This window comes from Plecotus auritus, assembly GCF_963455305.1.
Source record: "Plecotus auritus genome assembly, chromosome: 6".
NCBI classification, from domain to species: Eukaryota; Metazoa; Chordata; class Mammalia; order Chiroptera; family Vespertilionidae; genus Plecotus; species Plecotus auritus.
In genome coordinates, this window is record NC_137773.1 from 40046533 (window position 1) to 40069031 (window position 22499).

The window sequence follows — 22499 nt, forward strand, 5'->3', positions numbered from 1 at the left end:
GGAACCACGCTTTGATCGTAAAACCACCAGAATGGGCCAGAAGACACGGCAAAGTAATTTTGCTTCATGATAACGCACCATCACACACTTCAAAACCAGTTAAAGACACATTAAAAGATCTTGCCTGGGAAGTATTAACCCACCCGCCGTATTCACCAGACCTTGCTCCTTCAGATTAGCACTTGTTCCTATCAATGGCACACGCACTTTCTGAACAGCACTTCAAAACGTACAAAGTAGTGGAAAATTGGGTCTCTGAATGGTGTGCCTCAAAACAAGAGAAGTTCTATTGGGACAGTATCCACAAATTACCTGAAAGATGGGAGAAATGTGTAGCTAGCGATCGACATTACTTTGAATAAAGCACTTTTGATGTTTCCCTTGAAATTATCGTGTTTTCTTTGATTACGAAATCCGCATTAACCGGTACACCTAATTCTATATTCCCTATTTTGTACTTTACAGTACATGCCCATGACTACACTATAACTACCGATTTGTACTTCTAAATCCTTTCACCTTTTTCACCCATCCCCACAGCCCCTCTTCCATCTGGCACCATCAAAATGTTCTCTGTATCTATGAGTCTGTTTCTGTTCTTCCTGTTCATTTATTTTGTCTATTAGATTCAATTGTTGATAGACATGTATTCATTGCCATTTTATTGTTCATATTTTTTACCTTTTTTTCTTCTTCTTCTTAAAGAAGACTCTTTAACATTTCATGTAATACTGGTTTGGTGGTGATGAAATCCTTTAGCTTTTCCTTGTCTGAGAAGCTCTTTATCTGACCTTCAATTCTAAATGATAGCTTTGCTGGGTAGAGTAATCTTGGTTGTAGGTCCATGCTATTCCTCACTTTGAGTATTTCTTGCCACTCCCTTCTGGCTTGCAGTTTCTGTTGAGAAATCAACTGATAGTCATATGGGCACTCCCTTGTAGATAACTCCTTTTCTCTTTCTGCTTTTAAGGTTGTCTTTAACCTTTGGCATTTTAATTAGGATGTGTCTTGATGTGCGCCTCTTTGGGTGCATCTTGTTTGGACCACTCTGTGCTTCCTGGACTTGTATGTCTATTTCTTTCACCAGGTAAGAGAAGTTTTCTGTCATTTTTTTCAAATAGGTTTTCAATTTCTTGCTCCCTCTCTTCTTCCGGCACCCCCATGATGCAAATGTTGGTAAGCTTGAAATGTTCCCAGAGGTTCCTTACACTATCTTCATATTTTTGGATCCTTTTTTCTTTTTGCTCTTCTGGTTGGGTGTTTTTTGCTTCCTTATATTCCAAATTCTTTATTTTATTCTTCACTTCATCTACTCTATTGTTGATCCCCTGTAAATTATTATTTCAGTCAGTCTATGCTTAATTTCTTTTAATCTTTATTATTGAAATTATTACATAGGTCTTCCTTTTCTCCCCCATTAACCTCTTCCAGCCCACTCCCAACCTCCCCCAGCCCCCCCACTCCCTTACCACTCCATTGTCTGTGTCCACAGGGTTATGCATATATGCATGCAAGTTCATTGGTTGATCTCTTCCCACCCACTCTCCCCTGACTTCCCTCTGAGGTTCAACAGTCTGTTCATGCTTCTATGTCTCTGGGTCTATTTATCATCATCAGTTTATTTGGTTCATTAGATTCCACATATGAGTGAGATCATGTGATACTTATCTTTCTCTGACTGGCTTATTTCGCTCAGCATAATACTCTCCAGATCCATCCATGCTGTTATAAATGGTAAGAGTTCTTTCTCTTTTACTGCCGTGTAGTATTCCATTGTGTAAATGTACCATAGTTTTTTTATGCACTCATCTGCTGATGGGCACTTAGGCTGTTTCCAAGTCTTAGCTATTATAAATTGTGCTGCTATGAACATAGGGGTACATATATTCTTTCTGAGTGTTTCAGGTTTCTTAGGTATATTCTTAGAAGTAGGATGACTGGGTCAAATGGGAGTTCCACTTTTAATTTCTTGAGGAAACTCCATACTATGTATGCTTAATTTCTAACTCGTGTTTTTTTATGTTATTGATGTTCTCACTAAGTTCCGTGAAGTTCCCACTAAGTTCGTTGAGCATCCTTATAAGCATTGTTTTGAACTCTGTATCTGGTAGTTTTCTTGCTTCCATTTCATTTAAGGTCTTTTTCTGGAGATTTCTCCTGTTCTTTCTTTAGAGACAGGTTTGTCTCTGCATATTGGCTGCTTCCCTATATTTGTTTCTATGTATTCAGTAGATGTTACATCTCCCAGACTGGTAGAATGGCCTTGTGTAGTAGGTGTCCTGTAGGGCCCAATGGCTCAGCATTCCCAATCACTTGAGCTGGGCACTCCAGGTGCACCCCTGTGTGAACTGTGTGCACTGTCCTATTGTAGTTTAGCCTTAATTTATGTTGGCGTCACTGGGTGGGATTGACCCCCAGGCCAATCAGTTGAGAGGCTCAGCTGAAACTACAACAGAATAACTACTGTACAGGAGCCGACCCTATGGAGCAAGACTAGCTTCAGTGGGGCTTTGGTGCTCACTGAGTACGCCCCTTGAGTGTATCACTCATGGTGGTAGGGTTGTAATCCAGCATGGTTGAAGCTAACCACCAGGTTTACTGGCTCTATGGCCTCTCAGGAGGTGCAAAGTCAGCCACTGCCTGTGCCCTGCCCAGGGCTCCCCAGCATGAGCTACAAAACAATCTGCAGATGGCTGCTACTTGTGTTGGGCTTGGAGGTGCCCAAGAAGCCAAGCTATAAACCAAAGGGGGGCTGCTGCTAATACTGGGCCTGGGGCCACTTATTGAGAGGTACAGGGCACACTGAGACCAGCTGCTGCTTGAGAGATTTTAGGAAAGTCCGAAGCATGAGACAAGAGAGGCCAGTTGTATAGAAAAGCCACTGGAAATGGCTTGGATGAGCCTGCAAGTAGGGAGGGGTGGGGGTCTCAGGAAATCACCAGGGCAGGGTGAAAAGTGTGAGCCAGTTTGATAAGAGATTCAGATATGGTGCCTGCCTAAAGGCTCTGTGGCAGGGAATACTAAGCAAAGGAAGACTGGCCTCTGCCAGCACTTGTGTCTGGGAAAAAGTTGCCCCTCCAGCTCTCGCCCTGATTCCAGACAAGTTGGTTCCTCCCTAAATGTCCCAGGTTCCTTTCAAGCTGCAGCCCCAGTGCTGGAGCTCAGAGGGTGTGAGTCTGAGTAAGTCCATGGGCAGGCCCTTTAAGAGGAACTGCCTGGGTCTCCTGCAGCCTCCGTGTCACTCAGCCACAATCCCTGCTGGTTTCTACAACCAGAAGTTATGGGGACTTCTCTTCCCAGCACTGGAATCCTGGACTGCGGGACCTGAGGTGGGGCTGGGAAACCTCCACAGCCAAGATATCCCTCCTGATTTTAAACTGCCACATGTGGGTGTGGGACCAGCCAGTTCCTTGACTGGCCCTCTGTCTCTGTCCCTCCTACCAGTATCCATGGCTTCTTAATTCCCTAGTTGTAGGGACTTTCGCTCAGCTAGATTTCACATGGTTCTGAATGATGGCTGCTCTGTATTTTTGTTGTAATTCTGATGTGGTTGTGGGAAATGGTGAGTACCACATTTACCTACGCCATCATCTTGACTGGAACACTCACATATGCCTTTCTTTAATATATTCTTTAAACAACATCTATTCATTCACACTAATTCAACAAATATTTTTTCAACAATAAGTTCCAGGCACTATATAGGCTACTCGAAATGTGGAAATAAAAGATGAGGTCCGCCGAAACCGGTTTGGCTCAGTGGATAGAGCGTCGGCCTGCGGACTGGAGGGTCCCAGGTTCGATTCCGGTCAAGGGCATGTACCTTGGTTGCGGGCACATCCCCAGTGGGAGGTGTGCAGGAGGCAGCTGATCGATGTTTCTCTCTCATCGATGTTTCTAGCTCTCTATCCCTCTCCCTTCCTCTCTCTGTAAAATATCAATGAAATATATTAAAAAAAAAAAAAAAAAAGATGAGGTCCCTCATAGTGTCATAATTTAAAAGTCAGCATACTACATAGCTCATGGGCCAAATCCAGCCAGGTACCTGGTTTTGTTAATAAATATTTATTTCAACATAGCCATTCTCATTCTTTTTTGTATTGTCTATAGTTGCTTTTGTGCTAAAATGACAGAGGTGAGTAGTTTCAACAGAAACTGCATGGCCCACAAAGCCTAAATATTTACTATCTAGTCTTTTATAGAAAAAGTTTGCCAACCTCTGGTATAGACCCCTTTCTCTTAATATAACAAAAGAAAAGTAAATTTCAAAGAAGAACAATAAATCTGGAAAAGAAATTGATCTCAGAACACAAATCCAATAAGTTCTCTATTATGTACACTGTACACACTGTACATCTAACTGATATTTCTGTGCTTCTCAAATACAATGAATGGCCAATATTGGGCAAATAAAGTACCTGAAAGATACTGAGGCATTTTCTCAAACATCAAATAAGGATTAAGTACATTTCTAGTGTTAAATATATTTTAATAAATTATAATTTTTTAAAATTGAACACACACACAATTTTACCATCTTGTTAGAAAAAAAGATTACAGTATATAAACTTAAAATTTTTTGTCATGTTTCCCTGAGAGATATTACCAAAAGAGACATTCAGTCTATCAGAAAAGAATAACTGCTTATTGCTTGCACTACAGTAACAATAAAATGTCTTTACCTAAGCTTTCTGTAAATGGCTGAAATGTTCAACTGTAAAGACAACGTAAGAGGTCATTAGCTTTAGAAATAAACAATGCTAGTGTCATGCACATTGTGGACATAAAGCTATAAATTTGCTTCTTCAACAAAGTAACTCTAAAAGGATGTCATAATTTTTAATATCAAAACTAATAGAAATTTATAAAATGAAATAGATAAGATGGATTACTATATCCAAACTGTGTTTCACTCATTTAGAACAAAGTTTTCAGACAATTTAAATGCACAAATTTTAAATTATATATTTAGAATTGTGTGTGTGTGTGTTCAGAGACTCAGGAGTCCAGTTCCATGAAGAAGGAGTTAATACTTTCTTAGCAAAAGGAACAGGTTATGAAAACCTTTTGTGATCTACTTTAGAAGTGGTTGTGTCAGCAAAAAGCTTTAATTAGCAGACTAGTGATAACAGTCATGATTTAAAAGTTATCTAACCTCAGTCATAAAGGGCTTGCTTTTTCCTCTCTTATTAACTAGGGCTTTCAAGATTATTGTATTAGGCCCTGGCTGGTTCAGCTCAGTGGTTGGGCATCGACCCATAAACCAGAAAATCAGGGTTTGATTCCAGGTCAAGGCACATGCCTGAATTGCAGGCTCAATCCCCAGTAGGGGGTGTGCAGGAGGCAGCTGATTGATGATTCTCTCCCATCACTGATGTTTCTCTCTCTCCCTCTCACGTCCTCTCTCAGAAATGAAAAAACAAACAAACATGTTTTTTAAAAAAAGATTATTGTATTTGTAGGTTCCTCCTTCAAGATCCCAGGGTGGCATCGTATGCCATCATCCTAAACAGACAGTCTGACTCTGAGCAGAATGGCATAAGTTAGAAGTCCCAGACAGAGAAGGGGATAAAGCTTTCTTTTCACAAAGATAGCACAGCATTTCTAAGTGCTCTTGCCAAAACTGGAGCACTTGATAGTAGAGTTTCTTACTAGGTAGTAATCAAACAAATTAAGAAACCACTTTCAATAAAAAACCAACATAGAGCCCAGCCAGTGTTGCTAGTTGGTTAGTGTTGCCCCATGCACCGGGAAGTCCCCTATTCAATTCCTGGTCAGGGCACATGCCTGGGTTACAGGCTCAATCCCACTAGGGGCATGCAGGAAGCAGTCAATTAATGTTTCTCTCTATCGATGTTTCTCCCTCTCCCTTCCTCTCTCTAAAATCAATAAAAAATATATATTTTAAAAACCTAACATAGTTAAACTTTAAAATAAGAAGCCCTGACCGGTTTGGCTCAGTGAATAGAGCGTCGGCCTGCAGACTGAAAGGTCCCAGGTTTGATTCCAGTCAAAGGCATTCACCTTGGTTGCGGGCACAGTAGGGGGTGTGCAGGAGGCAGTTGATCGATGTTTCTCTCTCATCAGTGTTTCTAACTCTCTGTCCCTCTCCCTTCCTCTCTGTGAAAAAAATCAATAAAATATAAATAAATAAATAAATAAATAAATAAATAAATAAATAAATAAATAAAATAAATAAGTAAAGAAAGTCCCTAATGATATGCTGCCAAATGTTTAAAAATATTTACTTAACAGTTTTCTTATTTTTATTTCTTTCAAGTTTTTCCCCACAAAAACTCAAACTTAGTTTATATTAGCTTTTCTGACCCTGATAGGTTAAATAAGACCTAGGAGAAAACCAGGTATGATTTATGATAATATTTGTATAATACTTGCTGCTCAAAAGTTTAAACATTAATAGGAAGTAACTCAATCTCACAGGAATAAGGTTACTGATAAAAATAATGGCCCCACATTTAAGAAAAGCCAAAAATAATAATAATAATACAAGCTAAAACGAATTGCTTAGAAAATAGTGGTTCATATCACAAAATAATTCTTCACAGTACATACTGTTCAACCCAAGAGTTCTCTTAGACCATAGGTACCTTAGTTCATCTAAAATTATTTATATATCAAAATCTATGCTGTGCACTTTTTAATGAACAGCTCTTGTATCTAAAGCAAGGTACACATGTCTTTTCATCTCTACAATTAACAAAACCAAAGTACAGAACTTAACCAGGTTTAAGTGTCTTGTCTGAGATTAAAATATAAGTCAGTGACAGAACTATGCACGAAAATTCAATTTCTTGATTCCCTATGCAATAATATCCTGTGAGTGGCAATGTAAAACTAACTAGTAAAACCCTCTGAGAAAAATCTGCTCAATGACAGGTAGATTTAAGGACAGCCCAACTTTGAGAATCCATAAACCAAAACATAAAGTCCTCTAGGCTCTGAATGTACAATTAAGTGCTATTCCTGATGCTTTGCTGCCATCTCTGATGAGGCTAGTCAACAAACAAGACAAACAAGCCATGTTAATTTCAAAACTCAAATATCTTTGGGAAAAGGTTGAGAATCAGAGCCAATGTCCATGAGAAAAAACAGTATGTATATGTGTGTGTGGTAATACACACATACATCAATCACACATAAACCTCCTGGGAGTGGGATGGAAAAGTCAGACAAATTAATAGGCACAAAGATAGCTAGGGATCAGAAAGTCAGTAAAATCACAGTGGATGCTTACCAGGACACACAGTGATTTCCTCTGCAGAACTCTCTGGCATAAGGACTAAGCTTCTCTTACTGGTCAAAGCAGCAATGCTGAAAAAGAACCAAACCCCAAGTGAATTCCCAATAAAATAAATCAGAATACAGCACCTAAAGCAATGGTGAGTCATTCACAAAGCCACCAGTAATCTGATACCTGCTGTCCAATACCAAAAAAGCACAACAGGGAAGCAAGGAATCAGTAGTGAAAACTCCAGGCCAGAAATAGGGGAAACAAACATGCTTACAACTTTGGTTCCAGTGAAATCTCTAAATGAAAAGAACACCCTTTTGGAGCCTTCACAAAGAAAGGTTGAAGGGTAAGGACTATCTATGAAGATCACAGAAGACAAAAACTCCATTCCAATAAAAGGATGTCAAAGGTGTTTCAGAGTCTCCATCTCAGCCTTCTGAAGGCTAGAGATTTGTAAGCTCTTAAGAGAAAATAGGAAGATTCTCCTGACAACACACTTGCAGTTAATTTTCGACTCTATCTCAAGATGTGGCTTTATAGGCAACAAAAATAAGATACAATTCCAAACTGCAATAGAAGTTGAAAATCTCTTCTGAGAAAAACATAATTATAAATGGCTCCCCTCATCTGACCTTCTGGTTCCCCTGCCTGTTCATGGAGTGCAATCTCTTCCTGACACAGAACACATGGCTAAGAGATCTGAGCTAGCCCCCTCATGCTCCATAGAGCTTTACGATTAGTTTGATCAAGTATACAAGAGGACACAAATCCTCACATCAACCACAGAGAAGAGAAAATAACCACCACTGATTTGTGATAAATAACTAAACCTTGATAGAAAACCACAAGTGATTTCTTTCTCTAAATAAAACATTTCATACCATTTGTTATAAACCCAAACCAGATACAGTTTACTCTGCATGTAACATTAGGACTCTATTCAAAGGGTCCATCACAAAACAATTTGCTGACATTTATAAAATGGACTAATCAATTTAAAGTCAAACCACATTGCCTGCAGTTCCAACTCTCTCCTGGTGACAAAGCGTATAATCATTTATTAAAACCTACATCTGCTCTGCACAAGGCTCACTACAACAAAACAGAGAGGCCTGTAGGAAGCAGAACTCCAGTTAAAACCACTTCCAAAACTGTTTTAGCAGGAGAATCAAACCAAAGCCATATTCTCCAGCTCAAGAAGAAATACCTAGTACATACTATTAAGCAAAAACCTAAGAACACCAACTAAATTACAGCAAATGGCAACTGGGCCTCAACTTCCACATAGGAGATGGAGTAATCCCCAAAGGTCAACAACCAGATAAAGGGAAAAGTAATTGGAAGCCTGATGCAGTTTATAACCAATCCATTACTGTATATTAAAGTGAGAAGACCTAAGACAGTAACCCTATCAATCAACCAGTAAGAATAATTAAGGAGGTAATACAAATATTACCATTTAAGGGAAAGATGAGATATAATCAATGAAAAGTGGCATAGGCAGTGGTTCTCAACCTTTCTAATGCTGCGACCCTTTAATACAGTTCCTCATGTTGTGGTGACCCCCAACCATAAAATTATTTTCGTTGCTTCTTCATAACTGTAATTTTGCTACTGTTAAGAATCATAATAAGGCGACCCTGCTAGCGGTTCTCAACCTGTGGGTCACAGGTTGTGACCCACAGGTTGAGAACCGCTGCTTAGAGCCTAAGACCATCGGAAAACACAGATATTTACATTACAATTCTTAACAGTAGGTTGAGAACCACTGGGTTAGAGAGTGAGAGAGAGACAGTTTTCTGTGGCCTGAATAATATGAAGGCTTCAAAAAGGAGATAAGTTGTAAGAGTAAACTTAAAAGATGTATACGGCCCAGTCGGTGTGGCTCAGTGGTTGAGGGTCGACTTTTGAACCAGGAGGTCACGGTTCGATTCCTGATCAGGGCACATGCCTGGGTTGCGGGCTTGATCCGCAGGAGGGGGCATGCAGGAGGCAGCCGATCAATGATTCTCTCTCATCATTGACATTTCTCTCTCTCCCTCTCCCTTCCTCTCTGAAATCAATTAAAAAAATACTTTTTAAAAAGATGTATATGGTTTAGATATGCAGATAAAGTAAACATACTAGTAAGCAGAGGAAACAAAGGGGAAAGGAAAACTAGAAGGAACGTAAAGAAATCAGTTTAGAGCCTTCACATTGGCTTAGGAAGTTATCGTAGCTAGTTAAGAGAGTAGCAGGATGTAACCATTTTTCAGAAACAGTGTAAATGGGATTTGTACTACATAGCTGGATTGGACAAGAAAACCAACAACAAAAAATCCCTAAGATTTCTTCAACCAAATATTCTAAGCTTCTATGAGATACATATAGGTGACAATGATTTCTCCTAGTCTATGCTTATAAAAGAGCTAAAAGATCCCTGGCAAGCTGTCCCCCAAGTCTTATTCATGTGGTTCAGCTCTCTTATTCTGGCATCAACAGAGGAGAATTCAGACCCATAACATATAATCTTACCTTTGTGAGGCAGGGTCAGAGTTTCCTTCTTCAGAAGTTTCCTCAGCAAATAGACCTTGGGAAGACTGCAAAGAAATACATAACATCCTAAATATACAGGCACAGATGAACTAGTTTCTCTTCCTATAAAAAAAAAACAAAAAACACCTCATTGTTCAACATTATCACTCAGCAGTTAACAATAGCTTATTACATTGTCAGTAAGTTTCAGTCAAAAGAACATATATTGTGCCCTAACCAGTTTGGCTCAGTGGATAGAGCGTCGGCCTGGGGACTCAAGGGTCCCAGGTTCGATTCTGATCAAGGGCATGTACCACGGTTGTGGGCACATACCCAGTAGGGAGTGTGCAAGAGGCAGCTGACTGATGTTTCTCTCTCATCAATGTTTCTAACTCTCTATCCCTCTCCCTTCCTCTCTGTAAAAAATCAATAAAATAAATTAAAAAACAAACAAACATATATTGTGGAGACAAAAGACTGAGATTTAAATTATGGGTGAATCACCTGTTAACTCTGTAATCTTGAGTAAGTCGCATCTGACTTTGTTTCTTCATCATATATATATATATATATATATATATATATATATATATACTAGTGTCCCAGTGCACTGATTCATGCACATTGAAAGGAAATTAATTAGAAGAAATATTTTAATATTGCTGTTTGCCCTTTCTCTATAATAGAAGAGTCAACCAAATTCACAATCGACAATGACAGATTGAAACACACACGTGAGATAGGTGCCAGCAAGAGCTTTATAGGTACCATGCATGCGCGAATCAACTTAGCCTTTTATATATATAGAATAAACTTGCTTAATTAGACCTGCTTTCTGATTTAGCTAAACTTTTTCCAGCCCAGTGAAGCACCCCAACTTCTCTTTCAAGTAATTGTCAGCAACACAGCAGTAAATATCAACACAAAGCAGATTATTATTGTAGATTATGCAGAGAGAACAAAGGGTAAAATATTTAACTGTAGCAGCGTTTGACTATATTCTGCACAGTGAGAAAAGCTGAAGTCATTTTCAAGTTCCACCATTTCTTACTCTTTTCAGTTGGGTCAAGTTTCTAAACTTTCTAAATCTCCGTTTTCTGGCTAATAAAAAGAAAATAGGATTCTACCAAGTCTCCTACCTACTCCAGGACTTCTGTGAGGATCAAATGAGAAGTGGCACGGGAAAATGCTTCACAAACATTTGGTTAAAGTGTAAAATGTTTCCACCTGGCTATAAAGCAAGTTGTGTTCCTGGGCTGAAGAAACTCCAGGGATGCTAGTCGCTAGGAAGAGGAAGCCAGGCGTTGCTACGTGACATCATTACCCAGAGCCCACAGCCACCATTTCTGGGCTGGGCTGGGCTGTGGACCCCATTTTGCACCATGGGGTCTGGGCAGCATCAGCTGCGATTTGGTGGGGTGTCACTCTGGGGTGGTGGGGGGCCTGTGTCCCACTTGGGGGAAGCCCAGTGTTGGTTTGTCGGCACCAGGTCTGCGGTGCCGTTTCTTTTTAAATGGCCAGTGCGCATCATGGCAGCTCCTGCATTGAGCATCTGCCCCCTGGTGGTCAGTGCACGTCATAGCTACTGGTCAGATGGTCGGAGGGACACTTAGCCTTTTATATTTTTTTTTAACAGATTTCAGAGAGGAAGGGAGAAGAGGTAGAAACATCAATGATGAGAGAATTATTGATCAGCTGCCTCCTGCATGCCCCCTTCTGTGAACCAAGCCCGCAACTGGGGCATGTAACCTGACTGGGAATCGAATCAAACCATGACCTCCTGGTTCATAGGTTGATGCTCAATCACTGAGCAACACCGGCCTGGCTGTTTCCTCATCTTAAAATGAGTATTAACAATTGCCCAGTCCTAGCTGGTTTGGCTCAATGGACAGAGCACTGGCCTGTGGACTGAAGGGTCCCAGCTTGATTCCGGACAAGGGCACATGCCTAAGTTGAGGACTTGATCCCCAGTAGGGAGCATGCAGGAGGCAGCCGATCAATGATTCTCTCTCATCATTGATGTTTCTATCTGTCTTTCCCTATCCCTTCCTCTCTGAAATCAATAACAATATATTTAAAAAACAACAACTGCCTCACAGAGTGCTATGAGAATTAAACAAGATATGTGATGCACTTTGTAAATACAAGACATAAATATTAATGATGAGTCAAATTATGATTTCAGTAAAGCAGTTATAAAGCTTTTGTTGTGGGAGGAGGAGATATAGAGAAAAGTCCAGTTTTCAGTGGAAATACTGAGTTGGGAAAAACACTGCAATCCATGAAAGACGTCTCTCTGGGCACAACAGACTTATAACATAGAATATTCCAAAAGGAAGGTTATAAATATTCCTTTTACTAGAAATCTGCCACTATGGTTTTGGTATCTGGCTACAGGGATATCTTTTAAGAAATATAACAGCCTGAAAAAAAGAATCCTGAAGGAGAAACCAAGATGGCGGCATAGGTAAGCACCTAAACTGCTGCCTCGCACAACAATTTCAAAACTACAACTAAAAGACAGAACGGACACCATCCAGAACCACAGGAAAGCTGGCTGAGTGAAAATTCTACAACTAGAAGGAAAGAGAAAAGCTCACAGAGAATTGGAGGTACGGCAAAGGGTCTTTGTGCGCGCAGAGAGGAAGGGCGGCTGAGAGCCTGGCTGACTTTCTCTGGCGGAAGGGGGAAGGAAGCCCCCGACTGCACTGAACCCCAGTTCCGGGCGAACCCCTGGGGACCCAGGCTCTTGTGGGGGGAGTCTGGACTCTCGGGCGGAGACTCGGGAGCTGGGGAAGGCAGAAGTCTGAAGGCGCGCGCGTGCCAGTGCGCACAAAGGCTGCGGAGGTTGCCACAGGCTTTCCCTGGAAGGGAAAAGTGGAAGGGAGTCAGGGGCTCCTGACTGCACTGAGCCCCAGTTCTGACTGCACTGGACCCCAGTTCCAGGCGAGCCCCTGGGGACCCACGCTCTTGTGGGGGGAGTCTGAACTCTCGGGCGAAGACTTGGGAGCCGGGGAAGGCAGAGGTCTGAAGGCGCGCACATGCGCGCAAGGGCAAGGCTGAGGGGAAGCCAAGACTAAGACTCCACCCCATCCAAGCTGAGCACAGAGGCTATTGCAATTTGGCAAGTCTAATCCTATAAGGCTGTCTCCAGCACCGAACTTCTCCCAGCATAGACACAGCTGATCCTTACAGCCAACTGGCCTGGAGGTCAATTCTTCCCAGTGATACCAACAACAATCAAGACTTAATTACAACAAGGCTGTACACACAGTCCACAAAGGGGCACACCAAGAGTGTCCACCTCAGGTTAACTGGGGAGGCAGACCCACTGGGCCATATTGGAAACCTAGCACACAAATCTACCTTACCAACTCAGGGAAGCAGTGAAAATGCGGCGTCAAAGAATCAGATCACAAACGAAAGAAATGGAGGAAAACAACTGACTGGATATAGAATTCAAAACCACGGTTATAAGGCTTTTCAAGAATATCCTAGAAAAGGCCGATAAATATAACGAGACCCTTGAAGATATGAAAAAGGACCAACTAGAAATTAAACATACACTGACTGAAATAAAAAACATTATACAGAGACCCAAAAACAGACTAGAGGAACACAAAAATCAAGTCAAAGAATTGAAATACAAAGAAGCAAAAAACACTCAACCAAAAAAGCAAAAAGCAAAAAAAAAAATCCAAAAAGTTGAAGATAGTGTAAGAAGACTCTGGGACAACTTCAAGCGTACCAACATCAGAATTATGGGGGTGCCAGAAGAAGAGAGAGAGCAAGATACTGAAAACCTATTTGAAGAAATAATGACAGAAAACTTCCCCCACCTGGTGAAAGAAATAGACTTACAAGTCCAGGAAGCGCACAGAACCCCAAACAAAAGGAATCCAAAGAGGACCACACCAAGACACATCATAATTAAAATGCCAAGAGCAAAAGACAAAGAGAGAATATTAAAAGCAGCAATAGAAAAACAGTTAGTTACCTACAAGGGAGCACCCATACGACTGTCAGCTGATTTCTCAACAGAAACTATGCAGGCCAGACGGAAGTGGCAAGAAATTTTCAATGTGATGAATAGCAAGAACCTACAACCAAGATTACTCTACCCAGCAAAGCTATCATTCAGAATTGAAGGGCAGATAAAGAGCTTCACAGATAAGAAAAAGCTTAAGGAGTTCATCACCACCAAACCAGTATTATATGAAATGCTGAAAGGTATTCTTAAAGAAGAGGAAGAAGAAAAAAGTAAAGAGAAAAATTATGAACAAATACATATCTATCAACAAGTAAACCTAAAAATCAAGTGAATTAAAAACCTGAGGAACAGAATAATCTGGTGAATATAATAGAATCAGGGGCATAGAAAGGGAGTGGACTGATAATTCTCAGGGGGAAAGAGGTATGGGGGGTTCATGAAGAGACTGGACAAAAATCATACACCTATGGATGAGGACAGTGCGGGGGAGGTAAGGGCAGAAGGTGGGGTGGGAACTGGGTGGAGGGGAGCTATGGGGGGAAAAAGGAGAAACAATTGTAATAATCTGAATAAAGATTTATTAAAAAAAAAAAAAAGAAAGACATATAACAGCCTTAGCCAATTTGGCTCAGTGGATAGAGCGTTGGCCTGTGGACTAAAGGGTCCTGGGTTCAATTCCAGTCAAGGGCATGTACTTTGGTTGCAGGCTCATCTCCGGCTCAGGCCCTGGTCGGCGCTCGTGTGGGAGGCAACCAATCGATGTGTTTCTCTCACAACAATGTTTCTCTGTCCCTTTCTCTTCACTCTCTCTAAAAATTAATGGAAAAATATCCTTGGATAAGGATTAATAAATAAATTAAAATAAAAGATCTATTTTTTAAATGAAATATAACAGATAGGGACTGGATAAGAAAAAACTATTTTCTTTGATTAATGGTAGTTGTTGCAAATGTCTACTCATTAAATATAGGTGTACAGAAGAGCACAGAAAAAGCAACTATTGCTAACTTAGGTGGGCTTCTGAGGAAGTGTCCCTAACTGTAAGGCTTCTTCCAATAGATGTAAAACTATTGGCTAAAGTTTAGAGGGTCTCCTAGAGGGTATAAATAACCTAAACAAGTTAACCATCTCTTTACTACTCAGGAAAATGATGAAATATACTAAAAAACAGGAATCCCTTCAGTCAAAGGGAAGATAAAGCTGTGATCAGAAATGTAGCCATTATGAAAAATAAATGTTGAACAAAGGTGTAAGAAGTACTAAAATACAACAGCAATAAATATGTCACCTATTTGTTTGAGTTCGGTAGAGAAAAACCAGTTTCATTCCTGAAATCTCAAAAAAGGTAAATACTGCCCCAGCCGATTTGGCTCAGTGGATAGAGCGTTGGCTTGTAGACCTAAGGGTCCCAGGTTCAATTCCCGTCAAGGGCACATGCCCGGTCAAGGGCACATGCCTGGGTTGTGGGCTTGATCCTCAGTAGGGGATGTGCAAAAGGCAACCAATCAATGGTTTCTCTCATCATTGATGTTTCTCTCTCTCTCTCTTTCTCCCTTCCTCTCTGAAAGCAATTTTAAAAAATGCTTTTTTTAAAGGTAAATACTGACACCTAGTGTCCATTTAATAGAATTTTACCTTCTTAGAATGATTTGTTGACTAAGCCTTGGGCTTCAGAAGCAATCAAAGCACTAAGAAGTTATAAGATACCTCCACTTCTGCCTTAGGCTAAAAGCATCTCTACCTTTCCCAGAGTAAGTTTTTTTAAAAATATATTATGCACCTATTTATGCCAGGCCTATGATAATCACTTACATGCATTATCTCCTTTAGTCCTAACAAGAAACTTTTGAGGAAATAATTAGATTATTTTAGAAATGAGGGAAATGCAACTTTGACAGGTTAAATAATTTGCCCAAAATCACAGACTTGGTCAAAAACGGAACTTGGACCTGTCTAACTCCAAAATCCATGCTCTAACCAGTACTATTATATTGTTTACTCAAATGATCTTCTTCCCAATCATTTCAACATATCCCAAGAATGTCTTCATTTCAATAAATCATTTTTAATTTCTAAACTTCTACCTCAATAGCAGTAATTTGAAGACAGGGGTAAAGTGAGGCTCTTCCAGAATATGAAAACACCACAGTAAAACAAGCAAACAAAATGCAATTAAAACACCCAAATTTAATCAAGGTGGGCAGGGAAGCATGATAGCAATATAACTTTAACTAAGGAAACTGTGGCCTAATCAAGACATAGCTCTCTGCCTGAAGAAATACATTAATGGGAAAAGGACAGTTTACCAAAAAAATCTAAAAAATAAAAATTCAAAGATCCAGATTCAAGCAGTGCCATCAACACCATGGCCTGAGAAATGAAAGTGAATGGACATATCATCTGGTCACCATAGAAATATCCTCTTTTGTCAGGCACTGGTAGTATATGAAGTCTTTCCATAGATTAGTTGAATCATCTCTTAAAATTTCCATTTTCTGATTACTATTTCAGCTTTCCATATACCTCATCCTAGAAGGAGATACAGTAGATGATGGACCTGAGTATTCCAGTCACTAAAAATGTCTCTCTTCCATAATAAATTAACAAACTGTCATTTGGTGCTCATGTCAGCTAGAAGTTTGGTTAGTCAAGTCAGTTCTCATACCCATATACAATGTGATCATTTCTGGAAAACAAATTCCAGTATCTGAACTGAAAAAATTAAAGATCAGACATTGAAAAATAGTGATCACATTAATATACTACCCTCTACTTCCCTGCTGAACGGTCATCAAGATAATCACTCCATCTTCATTAACAATTTCCCTATTATCTTAGTGATGCCAGAAACCAGTTAACATCTGATTTTAAAGCTTTTATAGCCTTCATATAGAGTAAGCAATCTGCCTCAGGGTGAATGTTTTTCTGAATCCCTATTTCTGAGACTATTTTGCTATCTCTATCAACCAAGTAGTCTCAAATGTGGGCAACTCCAGCAAAACCAAAATCAATAGAAAATATTTAACAAAAATATAAATTCTTTCTACCCACAGTTCCTAAAAGCCAAAGACGAATACAAGAGGTGAAATTATTTAACACTTTCGTTATCTGCCTATATAATTAGTAATTTTATTGCTGTTTATTTTTTAAAGATACTATTCTATGTTGGCAAGGCTGCAGTGAAGTAGGTATTCTGATACACAGCTGGAAGGAAGGAGTATAAATTTGAGCAGGCTTTCTGAAAAGCAATCTGGCAACAAATAGCAAACCTTTATGTTCATAACTTTTTAATCCAACATTTTTCTGGTTCCCTATCCCTAAGGACACTAATTTTAAATAAAGAAAATTTTTATTTAGAAAGATGTTTATCACAATCAAAATATCCAGCAATAGAAAAATAGTTTAAAAATTCATAAGCCAGAATGTTAATCATTAAAAATGAAATCTATAATTTTAACGTAAGAAAATGTTTACATGTTAACTTTAAAATACAAAAATATTATCTTAACCATACAAAAACAGGTACAGAAAAAAAGAAGGAATACATCACTAGATGGTAGGATTGTGAAGGCTTTCAACCTTATTCTAAAAATTTTTGAACATTTTTCAATAGTTCTAAGTGATCTCTAAAATTAATGTTAATGGCTGCACTAGATACTCTCTCTAGATTGTCTGCCTGGTCTCTTTTCACTGAAGACTGCCTCTCACCCCAACCACTGCATTATAGCATCATAGCCATTTGTACAATGTGACACATACCCACTTCAGGCCACAGCCAACAGTTCTGGTGAGAGCTATTAACATCAAATGGGCCTTAAGTTCCTTTCCTAGAAATTTGAAATTGAACTGGGAGAAAGTAAATCTCCTGTAATCTGTATTTAAGTTTGAGAGCTGTGTAGGATCAGTATTTTCCACCTACCATGTGAAAGACAGAAGCAAAGGAAGACAGTCTGCGGGGGAGGGGGAGGAATGAAGTAGATACAATATAGCATTGAGATACAGAAAAATTACAGATGATTTTCTAGACTCAGTATCTTCTCCAGGCTTGGTTACCATCCTGTTTTAAAATTTATGAGGCACCATGTTTCCTCATGATAAAGTCTTCTTTTTAATTAAGATAGCTTGATTTTATTTGTTATAATCAAATAGTACCAATTAATAATATTTCTAGTATTTTGTGGCCTGTTCATGAAGTAAAAGAACTTCAATCTATTAAGGCTAGCCACTGAAGTCTGACCACATCCATGCTATTCCAAAGACACTGTTTCAAACCTCAGAACTTGACAAATCTATGCTCTAGAGCTCTGGCCCCTAAAATCTTTCAAGCTAACAACTTGAGTTATAATAAATCATTGCAGAGTTAGTTTATTCTTTTAAGGGGAAGCATCTCTACATTGCAAAAAACTAGGAAACAAAACATGTTATAAACATAACCTTTCATTTGAAAAAGATTCAAATCACTAGAAGTACTGTTAGGAAAAATGCTTTCTCTTCACATACAGCAATTTTTCCATAATGTGGATGAAGAGAATGCTAGGCAAGAATGATTCCCAGAAGGTACTCTCAGTGAATGACCTCTAGTCCCTTAGAGAGAACTACCATTTACCAAATGTCCTAAGCATTATACTAGGTACTTTACACAATTCACTTTAATCATTAAACTACTGACTTGCTACTCCCATGTTACAGATGTAAAAAAACAGATTCAGAGGGTTAAATGGTTTGCTCAAAGGTACACAGTTACTAAAACAAAAAAGTCAAAATTCAAACTTCAAATCCATACTCTGTGCACTATGCTATGAAATTTCTCATAGCTACCATTTCTAGAACCCTTATCATAAGAGACAGAATAAATAGGGTAACAGCAAAACAAAACTAAAAACAGAAATAGCAACAAGAACAGTATAGTCATAAAACAGAATACTCTTTCTATTTATAGTGAATAAAGAGTTTAAAATCATATAACTGCTTTTATAATATTCAGAGAACAAAACTGAATATAAGCTTTCATATATAATACAATCTAGGTATGTCAGAAAAAGACTAAAAAGGCAACCTAAATGTCCCCAAACAAGGGACTGTTTTCAGTAAATTATAAAAAATTACCACAAGCAAACTTGGAAATAGACCATTATGGGAAGGGGGGGGGGAATAAACTGGAAAATTACATGTACTTCCTATCACCCTAATACATAAAGAATGCCTACAAACCACTAAGAAAAAGATGGTCAAAAAGAAAAATGCCTGTAAGATCTAAACACAGAAAAGGAAATACAAATGAGTCTCAACTACACACATAGTAAGAAAAATGAAAATTACAACTGCATTGAGATAATATTTTTCATCTCTCAGATTAACAAAGATCAAGAGGTCCAGATAATATTGTATTGGTATGGGTATGGGGAAGTTTGTACTCATACACTGCAGTGAGTGTAAATTTATACAACCCCTATCAATAAGCAATTTGACAATAGCTAACGAAACTGTAAATGCATATATATATTTTGACCCACCAATTATATCTACAACAAATTATTGTACAAATATCTCCCATGTGAATGAAACATCTTCTGTGCAACAGTAATAACTGCAGTAGTAGTAAAATATTGTTAACAACCTAAACGTCCACCAAAAGAAGCACTGGATAAAATAAAACTCACCCACACATGGTGTATTACACATCCAAAAAAGAGAGAAACTCTTCTATGTACTGTTATGGAATGATCTCATAGAGATATTAAATGAAAAAAGCACGGTGCATAATAATGTGTAGAGTATACCATGATCTGGGTAAAGGAAGTTGCTTATACTAGCACTACATAAAATCTCTTCAAAGGACACACTAGAGAACTAGTCATAAAGGTTGACTCCAGGGAGGAAACTGGTTGGCTGGAATAGGGACAGAAGACAGATAGTTTATTTATATCTTTTTAAATTTTGAGCCATGTGAACACTGTTACCATTCAAAAACTAAACTTTTTAAAAATAATGTAAAATTTAAAACACAAAAAATAAATTATGGTACATTCATATTATAAAATGTTTTTCAGTACAGTTAATAAATAAAAGATCTAAGACAAACTATTAAGTGGGGAAAAGGAACAAAGCTTATACAGAAGAGTTTCCATTTTGTTGAAAAAGTAAACAGAAAAAATATTTTTATATGCACAGAAATAATGATTGCTTCTCTAGGTGCTGGGGTTATGGATAACTTTTTCTTCTTTACACTCTTTTGTCCTTTCCTAATTTCCTATAATGGGCATGTGTTTCATTAAAAATAAAGGGGGGGGGAGAAAAAATAAAGGGGGAAAAACACAAAAAGCATAGCTAAAATCTTTAATCTGTGAATAAATGATCCTTAATCACAGTATCACTGACCCTTACCTGACCATGACTGGTTGTTGATTCTTCCTTCAACAAAAGTTTCTCTTTCAAGCTTTTAATTGGACTTTCTTGGAAATCCTTGGTTTCTGAGTGCCAGACAGATGCCCTAGACTCTTGCCTCTCCTCCTCTTTGTCTTCATCTGCCATATCTTCTGAGATGCCTTCATTTTTTTCACTAGCCTGATTTCCTTGGCCACATTCATTCTGGATCAGAGAAGGAGGTCTAGGTAACACTGGTTCCCCAAATCCTTTTTTTTTAAAGAGCTGCCTCTGAGCCATTTTCAGGCTCTTTTGATAAACCTCCAACTGGCAGAGAATGACCTTGGTATATTGGTTAGGGTCTATTCCAGCTGGGCAAAATGGAATACCCCAGAAGTAGTGCACAGTGCCCCCACTGTTCTGGATACCTTTGGCATCTGCTGAGGCAGGCAGAAAGTGCCTAGATGTGTCCCCCCTACCCTGGGCAGCTTCGTGAAAATCACATCCTCTCCCAGTACTTTCCTGTGGCTTCCCACACTGTGTGTGCTCAGCCAAGTGGCCAGTGCATCTGTCAAAACATTTAACGTTCTCATTCTCAACCACTGGCTGGCTTGACTGGTCCCAGCTTCCTGAGCTGCCAGAGACCGGCTCCTCTTCAGTGTTTTCAGTGTGGTCCCAAGGCTCCTCTCTTTTCTCAGCCTCGTTTCCCTGACTGATATGTGAGCCTTTAAACAGTGATGGAGGTACCAGCTGCCATATGCCTGTAGGTATTTGAGAAAAAGTAGGGCTAAGGACAAACTGTTTTTAATTAAAAGGGCTTGGTAAGTTCTCACTTACCAAGAACTACATAATGTGGGTAAAAAAGGCTCTTCTTTGGGTTTAACCAACCGTTGGCTTTTCCTTGGGTTTAACCAACTGTTGGCTTTTCCTTGGAGATAAAAGTATGCTGGATATTAGTGAGATCTCAACTACTTTCTGATTTAACCTCTTTAATACCACCAAAGAAATTTAGGGAATTTCTGTATATCTACTCTCAGTATGAGATCCCTGTGATATGGTTATATTTGATGAGTGCAAGGAGTCAGAACAGGGAGACATGCCTTCAGTGGTCCCAGAGTCTGTCGTTTTCTCTTGGTGGGATTGTGAAGATGGGCCAACGGCCAGAGCTCGAGATCTGGTAGCAGAAGCATCAGAAGGCCGGCAACTCTGAAACAAGTAATCCCAAACCAGACCAGGTTTATTATTAAAATAGCTCCACATGAAGAGTCACAGGAACGACAAAAAGGGGAGGCCACTGTCCCTCATTCTCCTCTTTAAAATGTAGATGCACAATTCAAATGAATTCCACAATGAATACTGAATGCTTACTATGTGCAAAGTACTATCCTAGGTCCTATACTATAAACCCTTTTCTAATATAGAGAAGTAGATGGCATAAATGGCTCAGGACCTGTCACTGGCAAATATCCAATTTCAATTACACTTATTCAAATCACAATTTAACATTATTTGAAACATTTTAAAACTACCCATTCTTTCTCTCTGTAACCCACCTCTAGCTCTCATTCTCTTTGTTCTCTCTACAAAACAGGGGAGGTAAGTACTTTATCTTGCCCCTTTGGTTTCTTGTTAATAGGTAATTCTTTTCAGGAGCTGCCAACTACTTTGGTTCTCTTAAGTCATGGACTGAAAATCTGTGAGATGGAAGAAAACTCTTTCGTATAGAATTAGCAAAACACTTCAAATTAGGTTTATCAACAATTCAACATGGGCTTTAAAAATTGTGGGAATATTTATTAGTTGAAAATCCTATGCACTACTACAGCTAGTTTCTAATGCAACCATAACACTGTAGAAGAAAAAGAATATTGCTTATCAATCCTCACAAACTTTTTCAGCATAGCATGCTTACATTTAGGCTTTCTGCAATGGCTTTCCTCAAGAGCTCCTCTTCTTCCTCCTCCTGGCTGTTCACTTCCCTAGCTTCCTGCTCACTCATTTTGAGAGCTAGAGCAAACTGTTCTTCTTCTGTCATTTCTATAGAAGGGCAGGGAAAGTGAGGGGAGGGATACCACAAACAATGAATAAGCATGGAGGCAAGGAATAGAATTATTAAACTTTTCAAGTGAAGCCACTACAGACCATGTAATACAATTTTATAATCTTATAAATGAGGAAAGTCCCCAAAAGTAAGGTATTGGCCAAGATCAGTAGCAGAAGTTACAAGAATCCTGGATTAACTAGACTGTGAACTCCTATGAAGACAGTTTTTGCCTATTTTGTTCACTGTTGTATCTCCAGCATACAGGGGTAGGCAAAAGTAGGTTTATAATTGTGAGTACATGAAACAGTTTATTCTTGTATTATTACTTATTTATT

The 22499-nt window shown here is 39.0% G+C and overlaps 1 protein-coding gene across 2 annotated transcripts in view; it reads right to left on the bottom strand.

The window, feature by feature from the left end:
- UIMC1 (ubiquitin interaction motif containing 1) overlaps nt 1–22499 on the bottom strand; it is an 86628-nt gene that overhangs the window by 50375 nt on the left and 13754 nt on the right. Inside the window, exons 4-8 of one of the 2 annotated variants that reach the window (XM_080672643.1) lie at nt 22033–22157; nt 21221–21326; nt 20142–20881; nt 9767–9831; nt 7256–7332 (exon numbers count right to left, since the gene is read on the bottom strand). In XM_080672643.1, coding sequence (XP_080528769.1) covers nt 7256–7332; nt 9767–9831; nt 20142–20881; nt 21221–21326; nt 22033–22157 — 1113 coding nt within the window. The remainder of the gene's footprint in view (nt 1–7255; nt 7333–9766; nt 9832–20141; nt 20882–21220; nt 21327–22032; nt 22158–22499) is intronic. The other variant, XM_080672644.1, reaches the window with a different exon arrangement.